Source organism: Morus notabilis, unplaced genomic scaffold (genome assembly GCF_000414095.1).
Source record: "Morus notabilis unplaced genomic scaffold, ASM41409v2 Scaffold1292, whole genome shotgun sequence".
NCBI classification, from domain to species: Eukaryota; Viridiplantae; Streptophyta; class Magnoliopsida; order Rosales; family Moraceae; genus Morus; species Morus notabilis.
The window spans coordinates 311,942-326,282 of record NW_010361938.1 but is presented as its reverse complement, the minus strand read 5'-3'; the positions used below and the strand labels follow the sequence as shown (position 1 = coordinate 326,282).

Below are 14,341 nucleotides of genomic sequence, written 5' to 3'. Positions count from 1 at the left end.
TTTATGTGAGAGTTTTTTACTATAACAAAAAAATTAAATGTGACTATTTTTAAAATTTTTTTACTATAATAAAATTCAAATTCTAAACTTAAATCGGTTAAATAAACGAGACAAAGTCCTACTTTCATTACGTAACGACATGAACTCATCCCCATATTATATTAACTACTTTGGTCCAACACAACACTACTCTTTTAGCTTTCTTCAGTCCATGTACATTTATACTTGACCAACAAAGGCAAAAGCACCAACCGACCTGACAAAAACTAAAGTGTAAGTGTACGTACATAGAGAGAGAGAGAGAGAGAGAGAGAGAGAGAGAGAGAGAGAGAGAGAGAGAGGGCCGAAAGAAAAAGAAAACATCATAGATTCCTAAAGTGAACACTAAGAATTTCCCTCTCTTTAATCAACACTCATATACGCTTTACTCATCCAAATACCACTTTTCTTAAACCACCGAACAAATTATCACTCAAATGGCAAAACCAAGATCATAAAATCTGTCCCTAATGGATTCTCCAACATGTTCTCTCTCTCTCCTAACCCTGATAATTCTCACGATCATCAGTACTCTAAGTGCATCCTTTGCAAGAACCCCTTGCAGAACCTCTTGCGGCAAAATCCCAATTAACTACCCCTTCGGCATTGACGACGGCTGCGGAAGCCCTTACTACAGACACCTTCTCGTCTGCTCGGAATCCGGCAATCTAGATCTCCGAACGCCTTCCGGACGGTACCCGGTTCGGACAATAAACTACGGGACCGATCCCCACATCCTCATCATCGACCCTTTCATGTGGAACTGCCACGACGGCGACAACTTCCGTTCCACCCGAGCCTTCAGCCTCGACGCCAGCACACACCTCTCTCTGTCCCCTCAAAACGAGTACCTCTTCTTCAACTGCAGCGGAACCGATGTGATCATCGAGCCTAAACCCGTCTTCTGCGAGCGGTTTCCCGAGCGCTGCGACTCGTCCTGCGACAGCTCCAGCTATCTCTGCCGCCACTTGCCCGAATGCGGCTCGGTGGTCGGGGCAATGATGAGCGGTTCTTGCTGTTCCTATTACCCCAAAGCGACCGAGTCTTTGAGGCTCTTGTTGAGTCATTGTGCGAGTTATACTAGTGTGTACTGGAGAAACACTGGGGAAACTCAGCCGTATGATCAGGTGCCTGAGTATGGGGTTAGGGTTGACTTTGACGTTCCGGTGACTACGCGTTGCCTTCAGTGCCAGGACATGACCAAAGGAGGTGGGACTTGTGGGTTTGATATACATAGTCAGGATTTCTTGTGCTTGTGTGGGAAAGGAAATGTGACTACTTATTGCGATGGTATGGTAATTTAGATAATTATTCTCTTTTGTTAACTAATTAGATTTCACAATCAGATTAAGTTTGTGAGATTAATTCTCGTGATCATAAGTCTTTGCTGCTGTTAATGTTGCAGATCAAAGTGGTTCTGAGCATAGAAGAGTTGGAGTTATTGCAGGTAAATATATACATAAAGACATGATTAGTTGATTAGTATAGTTTTGAATTATATATTGTCAGATTATTGTAAAATTTCGTTAAATTTGACTATGTGTTAGTATGGCAATATTTTAACACGATGACACTTAGAATTAAACACTCATTTTAGTACTGATACATAATTTTGCTATAAAATTTCTCAATAAATTAAGATATATATATTGAAATGTTTTGTTGCAGGGACAGTGAGTGCAGCGTCGGCAGCTGGAGTGTTAGGAATTGGAGCTGGAATTTGGTACTTGCGGAAAGTTAGAGCAACCGCACCAGTGACATGTGGGGTACAAAGCAATGAGAACAGGCTTTTTTAAAAGACACAAAAGAATATGAGTGATCCTATACACTTTTTTTTTAATTTTAAATTTAATTGTTTTAGATATATATATTTTTTTGTTCATCAGCCTTCATCTCTCCGTGTATCTTGATGGATTTTTGTCTTAATAGTTTTCAACATTGTGAAGCGAGGTTAACTTTTATTTCTCGGCTATCTATGCAAATTGTTTGGTTATTAAAGATTAATGTCTTTGCTTATAATTTTTATTAAATTCTCAATATGTGCTTTAGTACTGCTTTTACCACTATTTAAAAAAAAAAAAAAAAACAATAGATTTTTATTAAATTCTCAATATGTGCTTTAGTACTGCTTTTACCACTATTTAAAAAAAAAAAAAAAAAAAAATAGTACTGCTCCCTCCCATCTGTCTATTTTCTAGCTTTCAGTTACCTGATCTGATAAAATAATATTCATATATAATTGAGCAGTACATATATAAAAATACATTTTTAATTATCCCAACAAATTAGAAACAAAGACATGGTAATAATCCTATTTGAAGGAAATCAAAGGGTAAATATTGGCCAATTCCAGTTGTTGAAAATCTTTAATTTGTTGAGGATCAAATTTCCAAGAAGTGGGAATTATATTCAAATAAAGAGTTCCCATGATTCATCTAAATCATAAACTAACTAATTAAAATCCGCCAACTCATGATGATCATCCAATACAACTCTCAATATATATTGCGCCTCAAAGTATAAAAATACATGCTTCAAAGAAGAAGACAGTGTTTACTTAGTACATACAATTAACGCTCCAAAAGGGTGCAATTACTTAATTAAAACGAAATTAAAAAGCTAATTTAACATGAAAATATACTAACATGGTTTACCAACAACACAAGGAAGAGGACCAGCATTGGAAGTCAAAGCGGGAACCATGGAGCCTTGAGCAACCGGAAATGACTGAGATGGAGTGTAATATGGATAACAAGTTCCCCATCCAGATTGAACAAAATAAGCACCGTTTTGGAACACATCCTTTGAGGATCTCCATTTCCAATTTTTCCAACCTTTATTAACCGCCTCTCTTTTGGTAACCTCTTTGGCACCACTATTCGTAGGAGCCACAAAGTAGTTCCCTTCGCTGAAAATTGTGGGATTTGCACTGCCACCAACGGCATACATCTTCCACTGGTCGTACCTATTGTTCGCCACGTGGGCATACCCAAATCTCACCCTGAAATATTTTTCATAATTTGTTAAAAGTATAAAAACTATTGTTAGCCCACCTTTTATTAGCATAAGCTTTTAGGATGAATTGGTAAACTAATATGATATCAGAGCGGGAGATCTTGAGTTTAAACTCCTGTAATTACACTCTTTATCCCCATTTAAAATTGTCATCATGTGTTGGATCTTTAATATATCTTAGCCTTAAATATTCACGTGTTGGGTTTTTTCAATTGATTTACCCACACAATTGTCCATTGTCTAGCCCACACATGAGGGGAAGTGTTAAAGTATAAAACTATTATTGGCCCACCTCCTAACAGCTTAAGCTTTTGGGATGAATTGGTAAACTAATATAATTAGAGTAACAACTTTAGAGATTTGCTTATATATAAAAAAAAAAACTTTAGAGATTTCATATTTATACACTAATTCTCACTATATAGAATTATTGCAAATATTAATCCACTAGAAATAGTAGTTGTCTCACCTTGGCATTCTTTCAATAAGTCCAGGACCAAAGCGGTTAAAGGCTATTGTGACCTTCATTGTTTTATCAGCGGTAAATTTGTCACTGTGTCCAAGCAGCATTACCTTTTAATTAACAATACTTTGTTAGAATATAAGGTAATTAAGAATATTAAGAGACAAAGAAAGAAAACAATAACATGATAATTAATAGAGTAAATTTTATTTGTAACACGTGTATTTCACAAATAACACTGCTTTCAATTATTTTCTTTTGTCACTGATAATGTCAAAACACGTTATTCTTGTAATTAGAATAATCACCACAAAAGAGAATAATCAAAATCCGTGGTATCCATAAAATGCTCTTATTTGTTAATTCTATAATAAAATTAACTTCCATAACTATCTCAAAAAATACCATACAATATACTTTTGGTCCTAAAAATCTAAAATATGTTTTGGATATACGACTTTATGTACAAACACTTTGGGCATGTTTTGCAGAATTTCTTTTGTTTTTAACCAATAGAAAAATAAAAGGAATGGGTTAAAATGATTTTTTATATTTCTTAATAAGCAATAGAAGTGTTGAAATGAAATTTATAATGCCTTAATAAAACTCTAGTATAAATTTCAAAGTCTATTACAAGTGTTTTTTTTAAGCCATATTTTGTAACTTTGACCGGAAACTGTTATAAAAAATCGAAACACTTTTGTCAAATCATCCAAATACTTTCAAAAAGCAGCTTTTGAAGTTTTTAGGAACCTGGAGACTGCCCCTCTATATATTTATGTTTATAGTTTCAAATTGAGGAAGTTGGAACTTATATATTGACTTTATTAGCGATAATTCAGTATTTTAAAGAAGGTTTTTAAACTACGTATCAGAATGTTGTCAGATAATTTTCATTATGATTTTATGGCTGACGATAATATCCTGAATTGACCTTCGGAAATACAATATAAATCGCCATTTCCACATTTAAGCAATTGAAATATTTTGGCCCACAAAAGTGCTTAGCCGAAAAAACAAGAAAAAAAAAAAAAGGAAAAGAAGAGATGTTTTGACTTCTACTTACCTTATCATGCTGAGAAAAGAAGTTGTTAGAAATAGTGACAGCAGTAGAAGCGTGAATCACATCAATGAGCCCATCGCTGCTACGTGAGAGAAAGCAATGGTCAATCCAAACGTGGGAAGAAGCGAAAATGCTAATGGCATCGCCGTCGCACCCACCGCGGTTCCCGACATGCGTCAGTGAGCTCCGAACCATGCCGGGCTTGCCAGGCTTACAATCATGGATGCTAATCCCATGTATGATCACATGGCTAACCCCTTGTACCGTTATGCATGGTCCGTACGCAATCTCCACATTAGCCCCTCTCCCATCTATGGTCTTATAACTATTCACAATCAGCTCATTCTTGAGCTTAATGACCATGTCCTTGGCGAAAACAATCCAAAGCGGCTTCGTTTGGATCACGCCGTAACGAAGAGTGCCGGGTTTCGGGTTCACCGGGTCGTCGGACGGGTTTGTGACGGTGTAGATTCTCCCATATTTCCCTCCCAAGGCGTCTTTACCATAACCCTTTGCGCAGTTGGCCAAGGCTTGGCGATTGTTTGCCCAACTGGACTTGCCACGCCAACACGAGTCTATTACGTTCATGATATTCTTGGGAGCACTTTTGGGAGTGGTTTTTGGGGTGTTGTAGTTGTAGTAGCCATAATTGTTATATGAGGCTTGCATTGATGAAGTTATGTATATATATATATATATATATATATATATATATATATATATATAGTAAACGAGGAGGTGGTTAACACGACTTGTGTTTCGGGATTTGATAATGTTAGTCGTTTGGTGAGATTTTTGTGGCTCCACAAGACGTGACTGCACGAGCTAATTAGGCCAGTTGACATTCCAACTCTGTCGGCCTTGGTTTGGATATATAGTACTTGGATACTATTAAGAAAAAAAAATGATAATCATGTTATTATGTATGTTTGAATTTGTATTTGTGAGGATCGGCGTGAGGCTTTATATTAAAAACGAATGTTAAATCGTGGAGGATTAATTAAAACGTCTATGATCGTTTGCTTTTGTGAAGAATTTTACGTCGATCTTTTCTCCCCATTTGGACGAATATATATATATATATATATATATGTGATTATATTATATACATATACATATATAATTTGACTTGGTTTATCTTATATTATAACACATGGTGCAATGGATAATATCCGGTGAAGGCTAGATGACACACTCGAATAAATAAATATTAGGGCGGAGAATCTTTTGGAGGAAATACCGACATTCAAAGTATTTGATTGGAAACTTGAGCGCTCAGATCAAGTATACACTTGCAGTGAATTATTCTTTAGATTGGTATTTATTATTAGTGATCACTTGAACATTTCGTTGATTGGTCTCTATTTTATAGATGTTCTTTTAAAATTTAAATAAAGATTTGGCCCGGCTAAAAGGTCTTGTTTGGTTTCCTAACGGAATAACAATTTATAAATTACATTTACAATTAAATTGTTTCAGATTGTTTCTGGACATTGAATTTTCTATACCTACATGTATTAATGAGAGAAGAAAGAAAATCTCTCCACTAGAATGGCTTTTGACTTTTTATTTTTTATTTTTCTTTTTGACTTGAGTTTTTTTATTTTTATTTTTTATTTTTATAACCTCCTCTAGCTTTTATAATATATAGTTCTAAATATCAAATTACATTGATCTGAAAAGCCACCTATATACAACAACAAACTTTCCTGGAAACTTCCTGGACGTTAAAGTCAATTCATACCGATTAGCTTGTATAATGTGACCAATAAGGTCCTTACCAAGATTTTATGACCATCAAGGGTAACCCCAAAGCTGTTTTGATTGATTTTTAGAATACCAATTTACCTTAAGGTGGAAATAAGAAGGAATCCATTGTTATATAGAATATAGCATTAAAGGATGAGGGTATTATATAGATGCCCTTTAGATTACTACCCTACATGGTTTCTCCTCAAAAGAGATTAAAACATATATTTTTAGCTTTTCGTCTATTCAGAGGTAACAAAGTGGACGCCCTGTCTCTCTTCTCGAGCTATTCCCAGTAGTTTGACGTTTGGCTGTAAAGAAGAAAGTGACTTGTTCGACTGAAAGGAGAGGGTACTAAACAACCCTTATCGTAAGATTGCTTTAATCCCAACTAATTGGGGTCGGCTATATGAATTTCATTTTTTCATACAACTCTGTTCGAAATTAAACTTTCCTGAAGGCCTAGATCTAGAATGTCTTTCTTAACGACTTCAGTCCACGTAATTCTTGATCTACCCCTCCCTCTCCTAGTATTAGGTATAAGAATGTCCTCCCAAGCACGAACTGGTGCTTTTAACGGTCTACATTGGACATGCCCATACTACCTCAAGCGGCCTTCGCGCACCTTATCTTCTATTGGTGTAACACCTACTTTACTACGAATAACTTCATTCCTTATGCGATCCATTCTCGTATGGCCACTCATCCATCTTAACATACGCATTTCTGTCACACTCATCTTAGATATATGTTGTCTCTTAATGGTCAAATATTCACTATCATATAACATAGCCGGGGGAAAAGCCACCTATATATGTATTAAAATATATTCAACCAAACCATGCAAATAATACTATGTGCAGCAAAGAGTAGAAACAACTAATATAATGCTTCCATAAACAAAAAACCATTATATTATATAACATTAAGAACAATATTCATATCTATTGTACACACATATTGTACAAAACAAACCAACAGAAAGAATAATAATTGAAACAAATATGGGCAAGCCTCAGGAACGGCCCACCTTTATTATAGTCACACTCCACAATTATTCCTAAAAGAGATAAAACTTTTTAAGCTAATTTTTGGTATAATTAATATATATATCCCTAGATCATTTTCTCGATGAACCAAAGAACTTGAGAGCAGTGTGTCAATATTTTTTCTCATTTTTCTCTAGGCGTAGCTGCACATTCCAAACGAACAAGAACTCCCTTTCTTGCACTTATTGTTACAACCACCACAGTTCCTCTTGTCCGACCTAGGGTTCACGCACTTCCCTTTGCAACATATCTCCGAGAACTTACATTTCTTCCCACACTTTCCGCAGTTAAGCCTGTCATATGAGGTATCAACACATTTCTTCTTGCAGCAATCGGGCCCGGCGCTGCCCTTGGCGCGACACACCTTCGGGTACTTATCGCATGTCATCGCCGCGGCAAGTCGCCGCTGAGAGGCGAGGAACCGGCTGGTTCCCCGAAGCGAGCTAGTTGTTTGTTGGCTTTCGGTTTCAGTAACACTAGTACTACTTGTTGTGGTATCATTGTCACGATGACGAGTAAGAATGGGCTTATCTTGGTATGGTGTTGCAATGGCCAAAGCCGTAAGCATGGCTAGCATGAGAAATGTGACCATTAGGGTTTTCATGGTTTTGGGTGTGTGTATGTACGTAATTGCTAGATTAGAATGAGATTGAGAAATGTGGGGAATTGACAAGGAGTCGAAGGATGCGAAAGATGGTGAAAAGAGAAACGATGGTATTTTGGATGGAGAAGAACGTAGGATATTGTAAGTATTTATAGATTAAGAGAATTGACTTTGGGAGATGAAAGAAAATAGTATTTCTTTTGAAGATTGAGCCTATAGAATTTTTTTATTATTAGTTTTTTTTTTTTTTTTGGGAAAAATGAGTTGTATAGATATTTGGTGAGAATTGACTTTGGGAGATGAAAGAAAATTGTAATTCTTTTGAAGATTGAGCCGTATAGAATTTTTTTTTATTATTAGTGTATTTTTTTTTTTTTTTTGGGAAAAATGAGTTGTATAGATATTTGGTATACGCCACACATCCTATAGTGGAGTGGTCCAATTCAGAGGGAGTCAATGCCCCATGGTACTTGAATATTCCAAATTAGGCTAGAAATATAGAAAGAGGAAATATTAATCAACACGTGTTAGATTATATACATACGCAAGTAAATATAAGTAGGCAACGTTAGGTTCTTTTGATAGTAATCTTGATTATTATTCCTCTGCACGGCTCTTTAATTTGTTGGTTTTTCCGTCAGCGATGTGGTCATAAATAAAGGGCTGTAATTAGTTTCCCTTTTTGTATTCCCTTTTTGGATCTTTCTTGTAAACATGTAAAAACTTTTTTTGTATATGCATATTAAGAGATTGGTTAAAGGATAATTTCATGAGCAGTACAATTACCAACTGTTTATGTAAGATATCACAAAAGATTAGTACAAGAAATTACTAAACAAACATACATTTACAGAAGCAAGAGAGTTTGTTTTATGCTGCTGATAGCTAGATCAAATATAATCATTTTTTTTTTTGGTAATACGATTAAAATATATCATAAACCTTATAAGTCAGTTTCTCTGTAATACATGCTATGTATAGGAAAGCAAAAGTAGATACGTACGTAGTACAACAACTATCTTGTACATATAGAAAAAATGTTGACATTTGAAGGAGCTAGAATAAATTGAAGACATATATTGGCTTTGCAACTTGCAAGCCCGCCTTTGTTGTTTCAAACGTCCAAGAAAACTATGGAATTAAGTGGTCCTTTACACTGAAACTTAAAACCGGCCGTTACATAAGCACTTTCATGCTTGTAGTACGTTTGACTTCTTAAGCCCCGTTCATTTCACCGATTCGAGTTTTGCTACAGTAAAAAGCTCTAAAAAACAGTCACATCTAACTTTTTTACTACAGTAAAAAGCTCTCACATAAAGTCACATCTCAACTCGAATTAAAAACTCGAGTCAGGGAACTAAACGGGCCCTTAATCTTCTTGAATTAACTTGCCAGTTCACAGATTCTTGCTAATTCAGTTCCATTTTGCATATTTTTGAATCTTAATCATAAGACCCTCTTAATTGTGGCTTCCGAAAATCAGCGATTTTTTCTTTTTCTTGTTTCTTTCCTTTCTTTTTTCTTTCGAATCGGGTAGGGATTTGAAAATAAAGAACAGAAATTAAGTGTGTGTTGACCATGTTTCTTTTTATTAGCTAGTTGTTTTTTTCTTTGCTAAAAGCACTTATTGTATTTTAAATTTAATTAATATCTGATCGAGAATTGTTTTAGCAAGTTATGACTTTTTGAAATTAGAATATAAAAAGAAAAGGTTACAAGCGTTTTAGACATATAACGAAATCATGATTTTAGACATGTAACAGAGTTTACAAGTCATGTTAATATTATTTTGTCGTATAAGCAAAATATAATTTAAATACTATGTAACTTTTATTATTTCTAAAATATTTTAAAAAATGCTCTAAATAATTTGTCAAGTATTATAAATTTTTACCACGATCAATAAAAGATGAGTCCCTTTCAAAAATTAAAAACAGAAAATAAAAGATAAGTTTCCCAACATAGAACTCACCTATAAAGCACACCTTTTTTATTGTGGCGTTGCCTCAAGCATTTTTTTTTTATATTTAATAAAAAAAAATTGTAGCGCTTCGCTATTGGAATTGGAAAACTAACAAAATAGTTTTTCATTTCTTCAGAAGGAGAAAAAGAAGTACGTATTTCCCTTTACATTTGTTAGAATTTTTTTTATTTTTTTTATTTTTATTTTTTGGAAAAAAGGTTACCTACGTAACCTCTGACCAATGCAAAGAGCCCCACAGCCCACGTTGCTAATTAACAGCGTGGCAATTCATGAACGAAGGATAATTGAGATGAAATAAAAGAAAATTCAGTTATAAAGGCACTTAAGCATACTTTTTCAATAAACAGTTATACATCCAATAAATAATAAATATAGATTTACATGATGTACATCCTATCCAAACATACTATACTAAAACTATACATATATATACCACCTCTCGCTGTTTTGGCCTGGCAAGATTATGTTAGAAACTTGTAATATTTTTTTTTTTTTATGGTGTTAAGATGCTCTTTTCAGCTGCCATTCTTCCGTTTTTTTTTTTTTTTTTTTTTTCCTTAGTATTGATTTATAATATATAAGAGTGTGAAAATTTTAATTATTATGTAAATAATAGCCGTTATCGTAAAATAAGGTAAAACTAGTTATAATTAATTAATAGCAGTAATTTGGCTGATAAAAGAAGCAAATGCTTTAATGCTACATACCTTCCACCACAAGAAAAAAAGTTATTATTGGCGGAAAAAAATCCCACTATAAAAAGACTTGTTCCGTTATTTATTTGTAGCGGTAAAAATATTCTTCGCTGACTCACTGCTATAACCTAGTCACTATAGCCTTATAGCGGCGAATTTGAAGTTCCCCGCTACAATTAGTGGCAAAATTTTTTCTCATAACAAGAGAAAGTCACTATTATATTTTATGTCTCTCTGTCACAGAAAAAGTGAGATTAGAGGTGAAAAATTTTGCCGCTATATATTTATTTGCAATAAAATTATTTTGATTTTCACATTAGAAGTAGCGGCGCATTTTTTCGCCGCTACTGTTTTTTTTTATATAATTATTTTTTTATTATTTTGATTTGTTAATTTGTAAATGGCTGATACTAATAACCATATAATTGATAGTGGTTGTGCTTCATAACAACAACCATATAATTAATAATATAACTAATATATATTGGATCGTGTTGATGTGTCAAACCATCTACACTTGAACAACAGGACAAGATAGTCATCACTAACATAAGTAAATTCATAAATTTGCTCAACAACACCAAGAAATCTGGTATGGAGCCCTCATTAGATGCAAGCACAGAAAACGCCATAACTTTGCGTCGTTCATCTAGAGTCACGCTCCTCGATCCAGAACTTAACTCCATTAACCATGCATCCATTATAAGAAGTAACACGAATATCGGGACCACAAGACAAGTTAAGGTTTCGTTCACTTCACCGATTCGAGTTTTCAGTTTTAGTTTCTACAGTAAAAAGCTCTCAGAAAATGTCACATCTAATTTTTTCTGCTATAGTGAAAAGCTCTCAGAAAATATCACATCTCAGCTCGAATTGAAAACTTAAATCCGCGAAGTGAACGATGCCTAAATAACTCATTAGTTCACTCAGGCGAGTTAGATATCTACATTTAAGTGAGAAAATGTTAAGCATAGAAAAGGTTAAATTATCATAGAAAAGGTTAAATAGTTAAAGCAATTGAAAACAATTGAAAATGCTATCAAGACGAATTATCTTTCTACTTCCCAATGGTAGACCAGGATGTTTAAATATTGATAATTGTGCTTGTGATGACACAGATGGCCGATCACATAGTTTCTCTCTCGCCAATTAAATCGTGTCTCTATCCCAGAAAAGTACAATGAACAAAATGTTAAAGCCAAATGTACAGCTAAATGGACCATAATATCGAAGGAAGCCGGCGGGTATATCTTTTCTAATAAGTGAGCCTCCACTACTTTAAAAAAATGCTATTTTCCATCACAACAATCCCGACATGGACATCTAATCTTCTCAAAAGTACTTAGAGGTTGTTTGGTTTGGGGATTCGTTCCTTGATTCGAATCATGGTTCGTTGTTCGTTACAATATTTTTTCTCACAAAACATACACGTAAATCGAAAATAATTCTAATCACATGGTTCTAATTCATGAACCAAACGTCTTTTTAAAGTATTTTTTAGCTCTTTCAAGAAATGATTTCACTCCCTTTCAATATTCATTACACATCTGATTGCATAATTGTGCCCGACCCTTGTCAAATGACATTCTAAACTATCAAAGGCACCTAATTGCTAACAATATTAATTAACACAAAAACAATAATTAAATGAAATTACATCAAAGCAAAAACAAACATAAAACTCAACATTACTACATATCTAAATCCAAATCCAAACATATTCAAACTTGCTCAACTACATAATCTAACTCATATTTATCACATATTCACCATATTCCTAGCATAGGCTACTTCCTCAAGTTCCAAATCTATATCCATCATCTATCAAATCACCCATAATGGCTTTAACTTTTACCATATATGTGCTATATAATAACACTACATCATAATTACAAGTCCATTCCATAACCAATAACAAAAAACGATTGTTACAAGATCATTCCATAACCAATGATAATAATTCAAAATTATTGGAAAAAGCATATCTAAATACAAACATCCTACTAGAGTGAGAGTGCAAAACTAAATTCACAATAATAAAAGAAGCATATTAAATCATTCAATTTTTTTTTTCTTTTTGGAACACATTTCCAATTAAACTAGTCCAATCAATTCTCACAACTTTATCATCAATTCCAAATCACATTCACTAATATAATCAACTAAAAAAAATCACAAAATTAAACAATATCACAAATTACAACTAAAACCCCAAATCACAAACACGTCATAATTTAACAAACTACAACTATGTTTCAAGGTTTCAAGATTCATAAACATGAAACTTACATGGAAATGGTAGCAAGGAAGGAAGCAATGCAGAGGGACAGAACTGACTCCGGCGGCTCAGTGATGGCTTCCGGCAACACTCCGACGAAGCTTCGGGATGATGAGAAGAGGAAGGGAACAAAAAAGATTGTGGAAGAATGAGAAATAGATGAAGATTTTGGAGGTTTTGAGAGAGTTTGATAAATATTAGGGCCTAGATTTCAAGAAAATGGGAAACAAGGGCGGGTTCTAGTCTAGAGAGAGAAGGGGAGATTTTAGAGAGATCAAGGGCATGTACTTTTGTCCAAAAAACTCAAAAAAAGACAACTCGAGTTCCAACTTTATTCAAGTTCACGTTCTTTTAAGTTTTAACTTTATTCAACTTTACTCAACTTTATTCAAGTTACAACTTCAACTCAAGTTATAACTCAAATTCAACTCAAAAACTACACTCAAGTTACACTCTAAAAGAACAACCCTAAAGTTTTTAGAGAAAATGGAGAAGAAGAAGCTCGGGTAAGTTTTGCCCTGTGAGTAGTCTATAGCGGCACAATTTATCGTCGCTATAGGGTTTTACTCATTTTTTTCTTTTTAATCTCTGAATATGGAATTTTGATATAAAAAAAATTAAAAAAACTCTATAGCGGAGAAAATATTTGCCGGTACAGAAATTAATTTTTACCACAATAAATGAGCGTATTTCAGACGCTTTTTGGGAAAGGCAAAACAAAAATTACACATGTAGCGGCAAATATTTTCGACGCTATATGTTTTCATTTTTCACCTGAAATAAACGTGCATATTTCAAATGTTTTTGGCAAAAACAAACAGAAAATGCACATGTAGCGGCAAAAAAAAAAAATCACCACAACAGAAGGTTTTTTGAATCTGCTAATTCCCTCATTCCTTCACGTGAAATAAGAGGCGCGACTGTGGGTACTGGGTTTCAGTGGCGAATTTTTTTGTCGCAACAGACAGAAGTATAGACTTTTTTCAAATGGTGTTTGACCACCTTTGACTGTGTTTAGGGGCGAAAATATACACCGCTATTTGGCTTTTTTGGTGCTGTTTTTTTCGCCCCTGAAATTATGGTAGCTAATACGTCTAATGCTTGTAGTGTTCGCGAAGCACATGATAGGCTTGTAGAAAGGAAAACATAAAACTTTTAACTTCCAATAATTAAAATTTCAATAAAAATTTATTTTTTCTTTCCCTAATTGGTCTGGATAAAATATCACATTTATACACCCGTATACATACTATAGTACATAGTATGAATTTATTGTTTCAACAACAGAAAATGATGCCCCTAACATTGAGGGCAAATAATAATTTAGTTAACAGTGTAAATGTGATTATGTGTAAAGTAAAACTAGAATTGCTATCAATGAAACTAATCAAGCATATCCCAT

At 34.1% G+C, this 14,341-nt stretch overlaps 3 protein-coding genes across 3 annotated transcripts; 1 reads left to right on the top strand and 2 right to left on the bottom strand.

Moving 5' to 3' along the window:
- The first annotated feature begins 348 nt into the window (after positions 1 to 348).
- Positions 349 to 2,001, top strand: LOC21397328 (wall-associated receptor kinase 5). The gene is made up of 3 exons (XM_010100878.2): positions 349 to 1,329; positions 1,445 to 1,486; positions 1,708 to 2,001. Exons 1-3 carry the CDS (start codon positions 510 to 512, stop codon positions 1,833 to 1,835), a joined length of 990 nt encoding a protein of 329 aa, XP_010099180.1. The 5' UTR covers positions 349 to 509; the 3' UTR covers positions 1,836 to 2,001.
- Positions 2,002 to 2,679: 678 nt separating this feature from the next.
- On the bottom strand, positions 2,680 to 5,249 carry LOC21397327 (putative pectate lyase 2). Its single transcript, XM_010100877.1, has 3 exons — positions 4,584 to 5,249; positions 3,524 to 3,627; positions 2,680 to 3,040 (listed from the first exon to the last, which is right to left on the bottom strand). The coding sequence occupies exons 1-3, from the start codon at positions 5,247 to 5,249 to the stop codon at positions 2,680 to 2,682; spliced, it is 1,131 nt and encodes a 376-aa protein (XP_010099179.1).
- Positions 5,250 to 7,342: 2,093 nt separating this feature from the next.
- Positions 7,343 to 8,086, bottom strand: LOC21397326 (stigma-specific STIG1-like protein 3). The gene has a single exon (XM_010100876.2). The coding sequence runs from the start codon at positions 7,980 to 7,982 to the stop codon at positions 7,512 to 7,514; it is 471 nt and encodes a 156-aa protein (XP_010099178.1). The 5' UTR covers positions 7,983 to 8,086; the 3' UTR covers positions 7,343 to 7,511.
- Between the last annotated feature and the right edge of the window lie 6,255 nt (positions 8,087 to 14,341).